At 33.3% G+C, this 13634-nt stretch overlaps 1 protein-coding gene and 1 long non-coding RNA gene across 12 annotated transcripts in view; one reads left to right on the plus strand and one right to left on the minus strand.

Annotated features, from left to right (window-relative positions):
* hpse2 (heparanase 2) overlaps positions 1 to 13634 on the plus strand; it is a 205074-nt gene that overhangs the window by 177986 nt on the left and 13454 nt on the right. For 10 of the 11 annotated variants that reach the window (XR_015506289.1, XM_087279709.1, XM_087279712.1 and 7 more), the window contains 2 exons: positions 322 to 467; positions 12695 to 12841. Coding sequence is in view for 9 of the 11 variants with exons in the window: in XM_087279709.1 (XP_087135835.1) it covers positions 322 to 467; positions 12695 to 12841 (293 nt within the window). In the remaining 2 variants the exon portion in view is untranslated. Of the gene's footprint in view, positions 1 to 321; positions 944 to 1002; positions 1254 to 12694; positions 12842 to 13634 lie in introns of those variants that run through there. The other variant, XR_015506286.1, reaches the window with a different exon arrangement.
* LOC147841170 (uncharacterized) overlaps positions 1 to 13634 on the minus strand; it is a 95913-nt gene that overhangs the window by 42618 nt on the left and 39661 nt on the right. The gene's annotated exons all lie outside the window — the stretch shown is intronic.

Here is a 13634-nt window from a genome sequence, read left to right on the forward strand (position 1 = left end):
GTTCTTCCTTAAGTGAAGGCAGATATGAGATACTTGCATTATGCTTACAACGTTGTTCTGTACACCAGTTCTCTACAGCTATTTCTGTAAAATTGAATCTCCTTTGATAGATGGACGGTGGCTGAATTTCATTGATTCCTGCTGACGAAGAAATGCCACATGTGTCCAGTGTATTTAAACCAGAGTCATCTTGCATGAATCATGTTTCTTGTGCAGAGGTTGTGGCAGAAAGGCTTGACCTAACATGCGTGTTGACATGGCCAGATTCCAGCAATGCTTTTATATATTTTCTGACATGTGTTTTGTGTGTTTGCTTTGTAGGATTATTGGGTATCTCTGCTCTTCAAACATCTGGTGGGCCCGAGGGTGCTGGCGGTGCACGTCGCAGGTCTCCAGAGAAAACCTCGTCCAGGACGTTTCATCCGGGACAAACTCCGCATATATGCCCACTGCACCAGCTTTCACAAGTAAGTGTCATTCTTCCCAATATGTCAGCTCTGCTCCAAACATTTAAGATGAACAAACAATTAGTAATACATTTATTACAGTATTTATTCAACTTTGGTAACATTAGTTAATGTTGGTATTTAAGGTAACTAACCTTAGCTCATGCTATATCACAGTGCATTATCTAATAATAACAAGCACAACCTTGAATTTCAATATTCCATTAGTTATTGTTAAACTATGATTAATAAATGCTTTTAAAAAAGATTCATACTTAGTTAATATATGTAGATACATTAACTAACTTTATCTAATGTACCATTATTCTGAAGTGTTACCCAGCATTGGTAAAAAATAAAGCTGGAACTGTGATTTAAAAAAAGCAAACTATTGGTTATCATCGTTATTTTGAGAGTGGCAAGATAACAGCTAAAAGAAATTAATTCCTGTGTCTCAACATGACCCTTTGCACAGGTATATTATTGTTGTTGTTGTTGTTGTTGTTGTTGTTGTTGTTATTATCATCATCATTATTAGTAGTAGTAGTAGTATTAGTATTTAATAACATCATCATTAATATTATTATTATCTTTGTTATTATTATTATTGTTGTTGTTGTTGTTATAAAAAATTGCTTAAAGGGGCAAATAATTTTGACCTTAAAATGTTTTTAAAAAAAACTTAAAACTGCTTTTATTCAAGCCGAAATAAAACAAATAATAATTTCTCCAGTAGAAAAAATATTATCAGACATACTGTGAAAATTAAAATTTCTTTGCTCTGTTAAGCATCATTTGGAAAATATTAAAAAAAAAAAAAAAAAAATCAAAGGGGGGCTAATAATTCTGACTTCAACTCTGTGTGTGTGTGTGTATATATATATATATATATATATATATATTTATATATATATATATATGTGTGTGTGTGTGTGTGTGTGTATGTAAATAAATACACATATATATGTAAATAAATATATATATGTATATGTATATATGTGTGTGTGTTTGTGTGTGTGTGTGTGTGTATATATTGAGTCCTAATCAGGAGGCAACGTCTGATTCCGTTCGAGACTGAAACTGCGTGATCCGGCTAGACTTCCAATCACGTGATCAGATCTGGACATCCCTATTAATCATTTAATTTTGCATTCTGAAAATCTTAAAAAACACCAACTATTCTTAAATAATTAGTTTGTAAATAATGCAATACTTAGTTTAGCAATGAAAAGTGAATCATTAACAAAGTATGAAAACACAATTATTAAGCACATTACTGTAAATGTAAATAAATAGATGTATTTACAAACTGCTCACTAACGTCTATTACTGTAGAGTCAATGCTTAATAATGAACTATCTATTTGTTATATAAAGTGTTGCAGGATAGTTTTAAAAAATATTTGTGAAAGAAGTCTTTTACTGTATGCTCCCCCAAGCTGCATTTATATCATAGAAATGCAGTGAAAAACAGTAATATGGTAAAATGCCGTTACAGGATTATGTTTTAATTTATTTTAAAGGACAACTTATTTATTTTCAACACCATTACTACATTCTCTGGTGTTAAATGATCGATTAGAACTTGATCTAATATTCTCAACAAATATTTCTTATTATTATCATCATCAACATCCACTAAAATGGTACTTCATATTTTGTGGAAAACATGTAATTGCTGACTGCCATTTTTTTGAACAGTAGATAATGTGTGTCCTTGAGAGCCATGAGCAAAACAATGCAAATATAACCCAGGCTACATTTAATACAGCTTCAATTCAATTAGAGATAAACATGTTGTGTGCCGACCGCAGTGTTTATTGTGGTGGAATAATAGCGCATGCAGAGAGCATGAAACCGCTGTAATTTAATTTTGTACAATCGACAATTTTAATGCAACGTCTTGATTGCCCAATGTGCAAATTGGCTCCAGAAATATTTTCTTAGAAGTCAGCATAATCTCCATGATGACTTAGCATCTAGGTAGGGTTGTTTGCTTGCAGATGTATATTACTGTAGGACCATAAAAAAATTGTGTGTGTGTGTGTGTGTGTGTGTTGTTTTTCATGTTATCCACGCAGACAGCCAGTATCTAAGCACATATCCGTGGTGAGGATTTTAAGGCTTACCTGCTCGTTCTCAAACACATAAATTACAGAGTCCAGGCAGCCACTCTTTCAGAGTGAGAGCCCATAAAATTTAACAAGTATCAATTGTCAAGCGTGCGGAGTCTCTTTCTGCGGTGCGAGAGGCGCTGAGAGACACCAGAGGCTCAGGCTGAGCTGCGGGACAATAGGAAGGTCTGTACCAGAGCAGATAAAAAGTGCCATCGTTCCCTTTGATGATTATCTATTACCCCAGAATGATGTGAGCGGGACTTTCAGCAGCAGTGTAGGTTTACGCTCTACAGATCCCCGTGTCTCAGCTCAGTTTCAGCTCTGGTACAGGCCTCTGGCTCCAGGATTCAGGCTCCAGGACACACACTTTGGTCTGACACAAATGTTATGAAAACAGTGTTGGGAAGAAAATGTAGTTTTGTCTACTTTCTGACAAAGTTGCGATGACTTAATTTTAGCCAATAAGACAATGAATTTGATAAGTCAATAGGTTAGTTTACTTTTTATTATTATTATTACTGTGGGTACTCTGGTTAGAAATGTAAGTACAGTTAATCAAAGTCTTTATTGTTTGTTCATATTTTTATTGATTGGTAAAGAATCGCTTGTGCTTAAAGTAAAACAGAAAACAGTTAAAATAACAGTTTTAATGTATTTTTGCTTTAAATAATAATTCATATTAATAATATATTATAATATAATAAATAAATAATGTTTAATATTCTTATTAATAATGCTTATATGCACATACAGTTAAAGTCAGAATTATTACCCCCTTTGAATTTATTTATTTATTTATTTATTTATTTATTTATTTATTTATTTATTTATTTATTTATTTTTATATTTCCCAAATGATGTTTAACAGAGCAAGGAAATTTTCACAGTATGTCTGATAATATTTTTTCTTCTGGAAAAAGTCTTGTTTGTTATGTTTCGGCTTGAATAAAAGCAGTTATTAATTTTTTAAACACCATTTTAAGGACAAAAATCATCAGCCACTTTAAACAAACCATTGTTATAAAATAACTTGACTAATTACTCCAACCTGCCTAGTTAACCTTATTAACCTAGTTAAGCCTTTAAATGTCACTTCAAGCTGTAAAAGTGTCTTGAAAAATATCCAGTCAAATATTGTTTAATGTCATCATGGCAAAGATAAAACAAATCAGTAATAAGAAATGAGTTACTCTATTATGTTTAGAAATGTGTTGATAAAATCTTATCTCCGTTAAACAGAAAAAAATAAACGGGGGGCTAATAATTCAGGGGGGCTAATAAATCTGACTTCAACTGTATACACACATGCATGCAGTGTTTTCATCAGTTTAATGTATAATTGCAGATTTTACTAGCCCAAAATAATTGAACTGTATAAATCTATGTCAGTGCTCACACTGACCTCTGGCTTCTGGATTCAGGCTCCAGCACCAACACTTTTGCCCAAAGAGAAATGTTATGAAAACAGTGTTGTGGGAAATAAATCACAGCTCCTTCTATTTTGTCTATTTTTTTGCATGGGATTTTTCAAGTCATACTCGCTTTCTCAAAGAAATGTAACAACTTGATTTTTGCCAGCTTGGTAAATCGATCGGATGAGTGAATAGTTTATTTTACTAAAGTCGAACATTTTTATGATTTATGTGCTGTGATGGTCAGAATCTTAAGTTAATCTGTGTCTAGTGTATATTTTTAGCTAAGGCATATGTATTGATTTTTGAAGAATCACTTAAGCTCAAAAAAGCAAACAAAGTTATTTGATGAAAAAACTAAAATCTGTTAACAGTTTTAATATATTTAATGTAAGTATTAATATTATATTGTAATATAATTTATATATATATATATATATATATATATATATATATATATATATATATATATATATATATATATATATATATATATATATATGTTTTAACAAATAATCTCTAATAACTGTTTTTTTTATCTTTGCCATGATGACAGTACATAATATTTAACTAGATTTTTTTTAGACACTTCTAAACAGCTTAAAGTGACATTTAAAGGCATAACTAGGTTAATTGTGTTAACTAGGCAGGTTAGGGTAATTAGTCAAGTTATTGTATAATGATGGTTTGTTCTGTTGACTATCAAAATATATATAGTGCTTAAAGGGGCTAATAATATTGACCTTAAAATGGCTTTTAAAAAATGACAAACTGGTTTTATTTTTGTCGAAATAAAACAAAGAAGACTTTCTCCAGAAGAAAAATATTATCAGACATACAGTGAAAAATTCCTTGCTCTGTTAAACATAATTTGGGAAATAATTTTTAAAAAATTAAATTCAAAGGGGGTTAATAATTTTGACTTCAACTGTACTGTATATACACGGTATACATAAAAATCGTACAATTTTTTTAATCACTTTAATGAATAACTGCAGACTTAGTACCCACCTAAAACTATTTACTAGTATAAATACCAAAGATATAATATTGTCATTTTATTTAAAAAGACGGTTATGTTTTCAATTTATGTCTCATTAAAGTTATAAAGTCTTGCTCAATGCAACTAGTAAATATAAATATCATAAGTAAACCCTTTAACTCCCTGTCACAGCACATTTAAAATGGCTAATGACAGGTCATGTATGCACATAAAACAGAGTTTGCCAAGATAAGTTCAAGCTGCTCAGTGTAGAATTTTACTCTTAAGTGTGTCAAAATTCTAAGAATGACTTCATTTAACTTTTATTTCTAGATTTAAGATTTAGTGCGATTTATAAAGGTTCTTAAGTGTTAAGACTTGATCTCAGCTCCTAAATTTTTTAGGAGTGTCTGGGTTGCATCTTAACCTAGTTAGGAGGTACAAGATGGCAGCAGAGAAGAGGAGACCACGCACCGTTCAAGAACAAAAGAATGTGTTGCAATGTTACAATGAAAGGGAGTTGCTAAAACGTTTGATCATGAAGGTATTCTTTTTGTAACTAATCTGGTCAGAAATGCAATAACCTCTCACACTCGACGAAAAAATGCCTTAACTGCAGAAATGAAGGTAATAATGGCTGCATTTTTTAGCGACTGGAAAGATGCAGCAGTGCACTAATGATGACTTAGGCCAGGGGTGTCAAACTCAATTCCTGGAGGGCTGAACCCCTGCACAGTTTAGTTCCAACCCTGCTCCAACACACTTACCTGTAGGTTTCAAACAAGCCTGAAGGACTCAATTAGTTTGATCAGGTGTGTTTAATTAGGGTTGGAACTAAACTGTGCAGAGATGCGGCCCTTTTGGAACTGAGTTTGACACCTGTGACTTAGGCCCATCACAATCCACAGTCAGCAGAGTCATAAGCAGCACTAACAACACCAAACATAATAAGACACTTCATTGACTTTCCAAGTGACCTCCAAACTATACAGCAAAATCAAGCGACTTTTATGAGGTTCGCGGGCTTCCCTGGAGTTGTTGGAGCCATTGATGGCACTCATGTTCTCATCATTGCATCAGGAGGCATATTTCAATAGAAAAGGATTTCACAGCATCAATGTTCAAGTTGTGTTTGATGCCAATTAAAAGATCCAGGATCTTGTGCCAAAATGGTCAGGGTCAACACTTGATGCTCAGGTTCTTTCAGAGAGTGGCCTCACTGGGTTATTTGAACAAAATATGTTTCCTCTGGATGTCATAGAAGAATACTTGGAGCAGTTTGGTTTTCTTTTTGAATCCATTTTTTTTTTAAATCAGGCCTTTATTTGTCACATACACTTCCCCCCCAACCCCCCGGTTTTGAGCAGCACTGACCGCTTTAATCAATCGTCGATACCTCAGGGTCCCGCACAAGCCCACAGCAGAAACCTTGTTGTCAATTTCCGAATAGGTAAATATCTTCAATATCCACCAGAGACAGAGCAGCCAGGCACAGGACATGCCACTTCTCCCACCCGTCCATCACGTATCCAGCTGCAAACGCCCCCGCAGGACAAGTGCTTCTCGTCGAGAAGATAGTGTCAATTGCATTCAGAGACCAGTTGATTAAATCCATAATTCCTTATTCGTTTGGATAGCTGGACACGGAGCGCCTCAGAGATAGAATAAGACGAAGACAAGAGGAGCCAGCAAGGGGACATATGGGACAAACAGGGAAGAAGTGCGAACGCCTTCGCCGAGAGATCTTTCATTTATATACAGCTAAGAGTACAACTATGTGATACAATTATGTGATTAATCAGCTTAATGACTTAAGTAGCATCACATTTGTCCATTGAATCAATCAATTTGTGCAAGATTGAGTAAAATGCATGTACTTATTTTGTTTTTCACATAATGCAAAATTACTTTTTAATGATATTTCAAATTATTGAATTTTTTTTTTGTATTAATTTATTAGTGAATGGTGTCGTGCTGCTGTGACTTCATCCTTGCAGGCTTCTGATAGGCTGATTCAGAGGTCAAGGGTGGCCATGTTGTGTTTCAATCATTGTAGTTCTTGATTTACAACACCTAAGTCAGAACTTAAGAATCAGTCTCAAACTTTACCGAAAGTGGCTTTTAGATTCTTTGTAAATCTCTCCTACTCTTAAAAATTTTTCAACACTTAAGTCAAAGTTTAAGACTACTCTTAAGAGCATTTTTTCAAAGTTTTATACATTTGGCCGCTGGTTTTGAAAAAAATAAGTTCAGTTTAAGAGGTTTAAACACTTAAAAAGAGTTCTTAAATATTGGCACTTCAGTCAATTCTGCTTGAAGGATGCAAAAATAAAATGCCATTTTAAGTTTAATTTCTGAAAGAAACACTCAAATACACAGACCTGTAGATACTTTTCGCTCAATGCACAATCAATGTTTTATGAGATAAGAAGTTTAAATAATATAGAACTTACTTTTTAAGTACTTCTTTTACTTATTAAATGTTGAAGTTATTTTTATTTACCTGATAACAATAGTTTTTATCAGTACTGTACATGAAAAACAACAACCACACTCTGTCCACTTATATTAGGTGTTACTAAATAACACCTTATAAACATACTGTAAATGCATTTTACACAACCATAAGTGCTCAAAATAAAACACAAAGTAAAAGCTTACCAACAACGTCCGGCTCATGCTGTGCTTGCAATGGAGGTTTGAGTTATTCACCTAGATTTACGTTTAGCAGGTGCTTTTGTCCAAAGCGACTTACAATTAAGGAGGAATTCAGCAATTCAACAAGAACAGGCAATACACACAAGAAGTGCTTATTATACAAAAGAACTGTTAGTTCTCAGAGAATTTAGTGCTAGAGTAAGGAGGGTTGATTTTTATTTATGTTTTTCAGAGATGTAAATTGATATAGAAAACCAGCTAAATCCTTACTTTATAATGTGTTTATGACTCTTTTATAAAGGAAGCCCTTAAGTCAGATATCTGAATATGGGGGTTGTTTCTGACATAAGCTGCAAGTCTGGCCTATCTGACCAATTAGCGCAGAAGGGCAGAGCCTGGAAAGATTGAATCTTTAAACTGATTGTTTGAGACTCTTTAGAACGTGATTATTTTAGTGTAATATGAGAAAATAAAGAGTTTTTTAATCTTGAATGCATGACAAACTATTGTAGAAGACCTCCGAAACAAAATTAGGATTTATTAAGATCGCATAATAAGAGCACTATAAAGTTATTGCTCAAGTGCCTTGGCAAGAAGACAATGCCAGTAAATGTTGTTAGTAGAATCCCAACTCTGCAGTTTAGGAAATAACGTGTATTTATAGGATTTGGCATATTAAAAGTTCTGGCATTAAAACTACATATATTTATAAAATGTCTGAAATTGCACTTTTTAATGTCTTGATTTTTACTTGAGAGGATTTCAGGCTCTTTAACAGGGAGATATTGGAAAGTAGGCTGCTGTGATCCAGTTACAAAACCCTTTTTGACCCCTTGTTGGCGTGTGGATGACAGAGTTTTGGGTCACATTCAAAATCTCAGCACACTATGTCTTATCCATCAATCTGAAACCACCAGAAAACCGAACAAGTAATCTCTGTAAATGGCATGAAACCCAAAACAGCTGCTCTATAGTTTTTTTTCACTAAATGCATTGCTTTAGCTTAGCGTGTCCACTGCACTAAACAAATTTACAGTTTGAACCAACTTTAAAAACTACTGTAATTTTTTACAGCGAAATTTGTTTATTTTTCTCAAAGTATAATTTAACTTTGGTTCAAACTGTACAATTTATTTTAACCTAAATCAAAAATATTTATTGTGGTCAAGAGAAAAATTACATTCACACAAAGTAAAAATATCGTTTAATATAGAAACAGTAAATATACATTCATTCATTTATTTGCTTTTCGGATTAGTCCCTTTATTAATCTGGGGTCGCCACAGCCGAGGCTCAAACCAGCGACCTTCCTGCTGTGAGGCGATTGTGCTACTCACAATCAGTGGGTACCATTTATGAATAATTTCCATATTAAACATGAATCTTCATTTAAATGTGTATGTTTGAAGACAATCATCAACATTCATTATTAAGTTCTATAAAACAAAACAACTGGTAAAACAAAACTATAGGTATTGTAAACTAAACATTTAAGGCATTTTTAATAAACATTTGCTAAGCATTTTCTGATAAATACTTTTTTATTATTGATATCTGCATCTTTGGGCGTTTGCTTTCCACTGAACATGTGAGCTGCTAAAAGTCCTGCATATGCAAAGTGTTTATGCAGACATTTTAGTATTGTGGCACTAACCAAACACTGAGCATATCTCGTTGCAATACTTTTGCATAATTCTATTTCTATTTTAAAATTAAAGAAATTAAATTAGCTTAAATTCAATTAAGTGATTATATATATATATATTGTACATGATAGAATGTATTTGTAACATTTTTGTATAAAGTCTTTTGAAATGTTTAGCAAAAATAGATCTTTTGATTGATGTTAATGTATTTTTTATTATTTACTGTAAATGGAAAAGGTGCATGCATTTACACAAAAAGAACCTTGTTTTTAAAATAAAAAACTGTTTTATATTTATTGGAAATAAATTGGATAAAGCAAAATGCCTTTAAATAGTTCTTGAAGAAACACAACTGACACTGTTAAGGTACAAAGTGTCTTGTCATTGTAATGATACCTTTATGGATCAGATTTGTCCCTTTGATGAAGGAACAATATTGTATTGTATTGTATTGTTTTCCCATAGTACAAATCATGTCATTAAATGTACAAACTGCAATGGTACAAATTAGTTTCTTTGTCTTAAGGTACAATTCGGTTCCAGAAAAAGGTACTGCCCCAGTGACAAGTGTTTGTACCTTCTTTGGTACAACATTGTACCATGTTTTCCTGAGAGTGTATACAGTGGGTCAAATAAGTATTCAGCATGTCACCATTTTTCTCAGAAAGCATATTTCTTAAGATGCTGTTGATTTGAAATTTTCACCAGATGTTAACAACCAAAGAAATTCATTTATGCAAAGAAAATAATTTTAATTAGTTTACAAATTATGTTATGTGTAATAAAATGAAATGTTGCAGGGAAAATGCATTGAACACATGAAGAAAGGGAGCTGTAGTTCGGCAGTGAAAGCCCAGACAGCAGCTTAAATCTCTCAGTAGTTCTCCAGCAACCCTTTGCCCTCCGTCATTGTAAATGAAGGTTAGCTGCTTTTGTCCAACATCTACATTAGCAGGATAATGAAAATGAAACCAGGGTCGACATTTCAACAAGACAATGATCCAAAACACAGCCAAAGAATCTCTCAAATGCTTTTAGAGAAAGAAAATAAAGCTTTAAAATGGCCCAGCCAATCACCTGATGTGAATCCAATATAAAATACAAAATAAAGATCAGATTTGATAGACGAGAGCCACAGAACCATCGAGATTTTTACACTCTGTTGAAGTCTCTGTTGAGAAACTCACACCCTACCAATGCATGCGACTTCATTCTCCATATGAGAGGCGTCGTTAAACTGCCATCACCAAAAAAGCCTTTTATATAATGTATTAAAAACATTTCAGTAGTTCAGCACTTTCTCCTCATGTTATTTTATTGTTATTACAATACTTTTTAGTTTTGTTTTATTTTTATGTTTGTATTGTTCGGGTTTTCACCAAAATCTGCTTCAATTCCATGTCAGCTGCAATACTATCATATATTAAAATGATGCTATTAAATATCAGCAATGACATTATCCAGGCGGTGTTTTTTTTTTTTTTTTTTTTTTTTGCAGACATTCAAGACTCATTGCTCCGAGAACTCTTTCAAGTTTTTCATCTATTAGTGGTTAAAACGGCCGATCCGACAAGTCATGGATATTCTTCGGGTATCTTCACTAATCCATCACAACACCCTTATACAAAACAGCCGTGCTCGGAGCGCTTTCTCCACTCCACATTTCCCCAGGACAGTTCGCTCACATCAAACAAAGGATCCCATGTTTACGTTCCCCATGCGAATGCCGGCAGAGGCGCATTGTTTCAAAGTCTTGGACAATGTTTATCATTTCTCGATCTGCTCGTCTGATCTAACGCACCCTTCTGGAAAATATCTACCCGAGTTACCAAAGTCTATTAAAGCTGAGACACCACATATGTATCACATGACACCGGAGATGTTTTCATTACACAGTCTCGGGTTTGTCTCTATGCGTTTTTTTCCTCTTGAACTCTATTCGCTGTGCGCCAAGGTGTAAAGATGCACATGTCCCGGGTCACTGGCGATTGGTGGAGATTACTAACAGACTTATCTGACAAAAGCCAACATGTGGTTTTCATGCGCTACAGTCATGTTTTCCTTGCCTTTTACGTTCAAATCCTTATTGAATTTTATCATGTTTGTCTAATCATGCGGCCAGATACTTATCTTCAGTTAATATTCCCCAAAGCCTGCTCTTTACCTCGCAAAACAGAAAAAAATCAGGAGTCACCATAACATAAGCACGCTCGTCCGACTCCCACACATGTAAAGCTTTTTGTTACCCCTGTGAATTTTTTGGGAGGGGAGCTAATGCTTTTACAGTTGCTATATGAAAACAATCAGCTCTTTTACATGACGTAGTCTTGGGGCCTCCTTTTGCTTATATACAGTGCTTTATAATTCGGTTATTGTGCAGTGAAATTAAATCACGGTTGGGTTTGGACTGCTATAAAATGTTACACGTTGTCTCTTGTAAAAGGATTTCTGGGAACAGACGCAATGTTTCTGTCAGTGTCAAGGCGATTATGGTCATGAACAATGTATGGTAAACTTTCAGATGGCTCCGGTTTGCAGTATTAAAGATTTCTTTGGGTTGTTTTTCTCTGCTTTAATGCTCACAGGTGTCAAACTCAGTTCCAAAAGGGCCACAGCTCTGCACAGTTTAGTTCCAACCCTAATTAAACACACCTGATCAAACTAATTGAGTCCTTCAGGCTTGTTTGAAACCTACAGGTAAGTGTGTTGGAGCAGGGTTGGAACTAAACTGTGCAGGGCTTCGGCCCTCCAGGAATTGAGTTTGACACCCCTGCTCTAATGTATTACAAGTTAAAATTGCTATTTTTTTATATAAACGGATTTTAAAAATGACATTTATTCCTGTGTTGGCAAAGCTACATTTTCACCTGCAATTAAATATATTAAATCTTTGTTTTTTATGTTACTATTATACCAGCGACCTTCTTGCTGTGAGGCCACAGCACTACCTATTGCGCCACTGCGTCGCCACATACATAATAAATGTAAATAATACACACATACATATGATGTCAAAACAAAACTTTATTTTGGATGCTATTAACTGTGATTAATCTTTACCCAACATTAATTATATTGATCTGATGTCAGTTAAACAAATAATAATAAAAAAATGTATATTTATAATTATGTTTGAAACAGATCTCCATTGAGTAGTCTTTTGCAACATATTTTGTAAGATTTTAAATGCCTTTAATGTCACTTTTGAATTATATATGTATTATATTGAAGAATTAAAGAGTTATATTGGATTATTGAAGTATTATATACTCTTGTTGAATTATAAAAATAGGTAAATAAAAACTGAATCCTAATGACCCCAGACTTTTAAATATAGTATCTATCATAATTGACACTTGATCACGTGATGTGCGTTCATAGATCTGGAGTTTGTAAACGGTGCGTATTTTAATAGTTTCTCCTCTTTCTTGCAGTCACGATTATGTCAGAGGGTCCGTAACCATCTATATCATCAACCTTCATCGCTCACGGAAGAAAATCAAGCTGGCCGGGACTTTACGAAATAAAACTGTCCACCAGTATCTGTTACAGCCCTTCGGCACAGAAGGACTTCAATCCACGTGAGTCAATGCTCATTTAAGACAGTCACTCACTGACAGAATGATCTCAAAATAATACATAATGCAAACACATGCTGAATATATTCCATCTATCTCTAATATACAGTTGAAATCAGAATTATAAGCCCCTATGAATTATCAGCCCTCATGTATATTTTTCCCTGATTTTAGTTTAATGGAAAGAAGTTAGATTTCCTTTATCTTTGCTATGTTAAAAGTATATAATATTTTATGGATATTTTCAAGGTACTAGTATTCAGCTTAAAGACAATTTAAAGGCTTAACTAGGTGAATTAGGCAAGTTAGAGTAATTAGACAAGTCGTTGTATTACAATGCTTTGTTCTGTAGACAATTTAAAAAATACATTGCTTAAGGGGGCTAATAATATTGACCTTAAAATGGTTTTAAAAATTTTAAAGATTTAATTCTAGCCAAAATAAAACAAATAAGACTTTCTCCAAAAAATATATATATATTATCGGAAATACTGTGAAAAAAATCCTTGCTCTGTTAAACATCATTTAGGAAATATTTGAAAAAGGAAAATGAAAAATTTACCGGAGAAAAAAACTATTTGACTTCAACTGTATATGCTTTAGTAAAAGTTTGATAACATTAAATGTGTTAAAGTTTTGGAAATAAGACTATTTTGCTCATTTAAGTTGCATTGTTTGATACAAATTTAATTGAACAAAAACAATAATATACAATATTATTTAATGTCATAAAAATCATTTTCTTTGGTAAAATATTTTGATATCTCATTTATTTCAATGATTCAAAGCTGAATTT

This window comes from Danio rerio, chromosome 13 (assembly GCF_052040795.2).
Source record: "Danio rerio strain M-AB ecotype USA chromosome 13, GRCz13ab, whole genome shotgun sequence".
Classification (NCBI taxonomy): domain Eukaryota; kingdom Metazoa; phylum Chordata; class Actinopteri; order Cypriniformes; family Danionidae; genus Danio; species Danio rerio.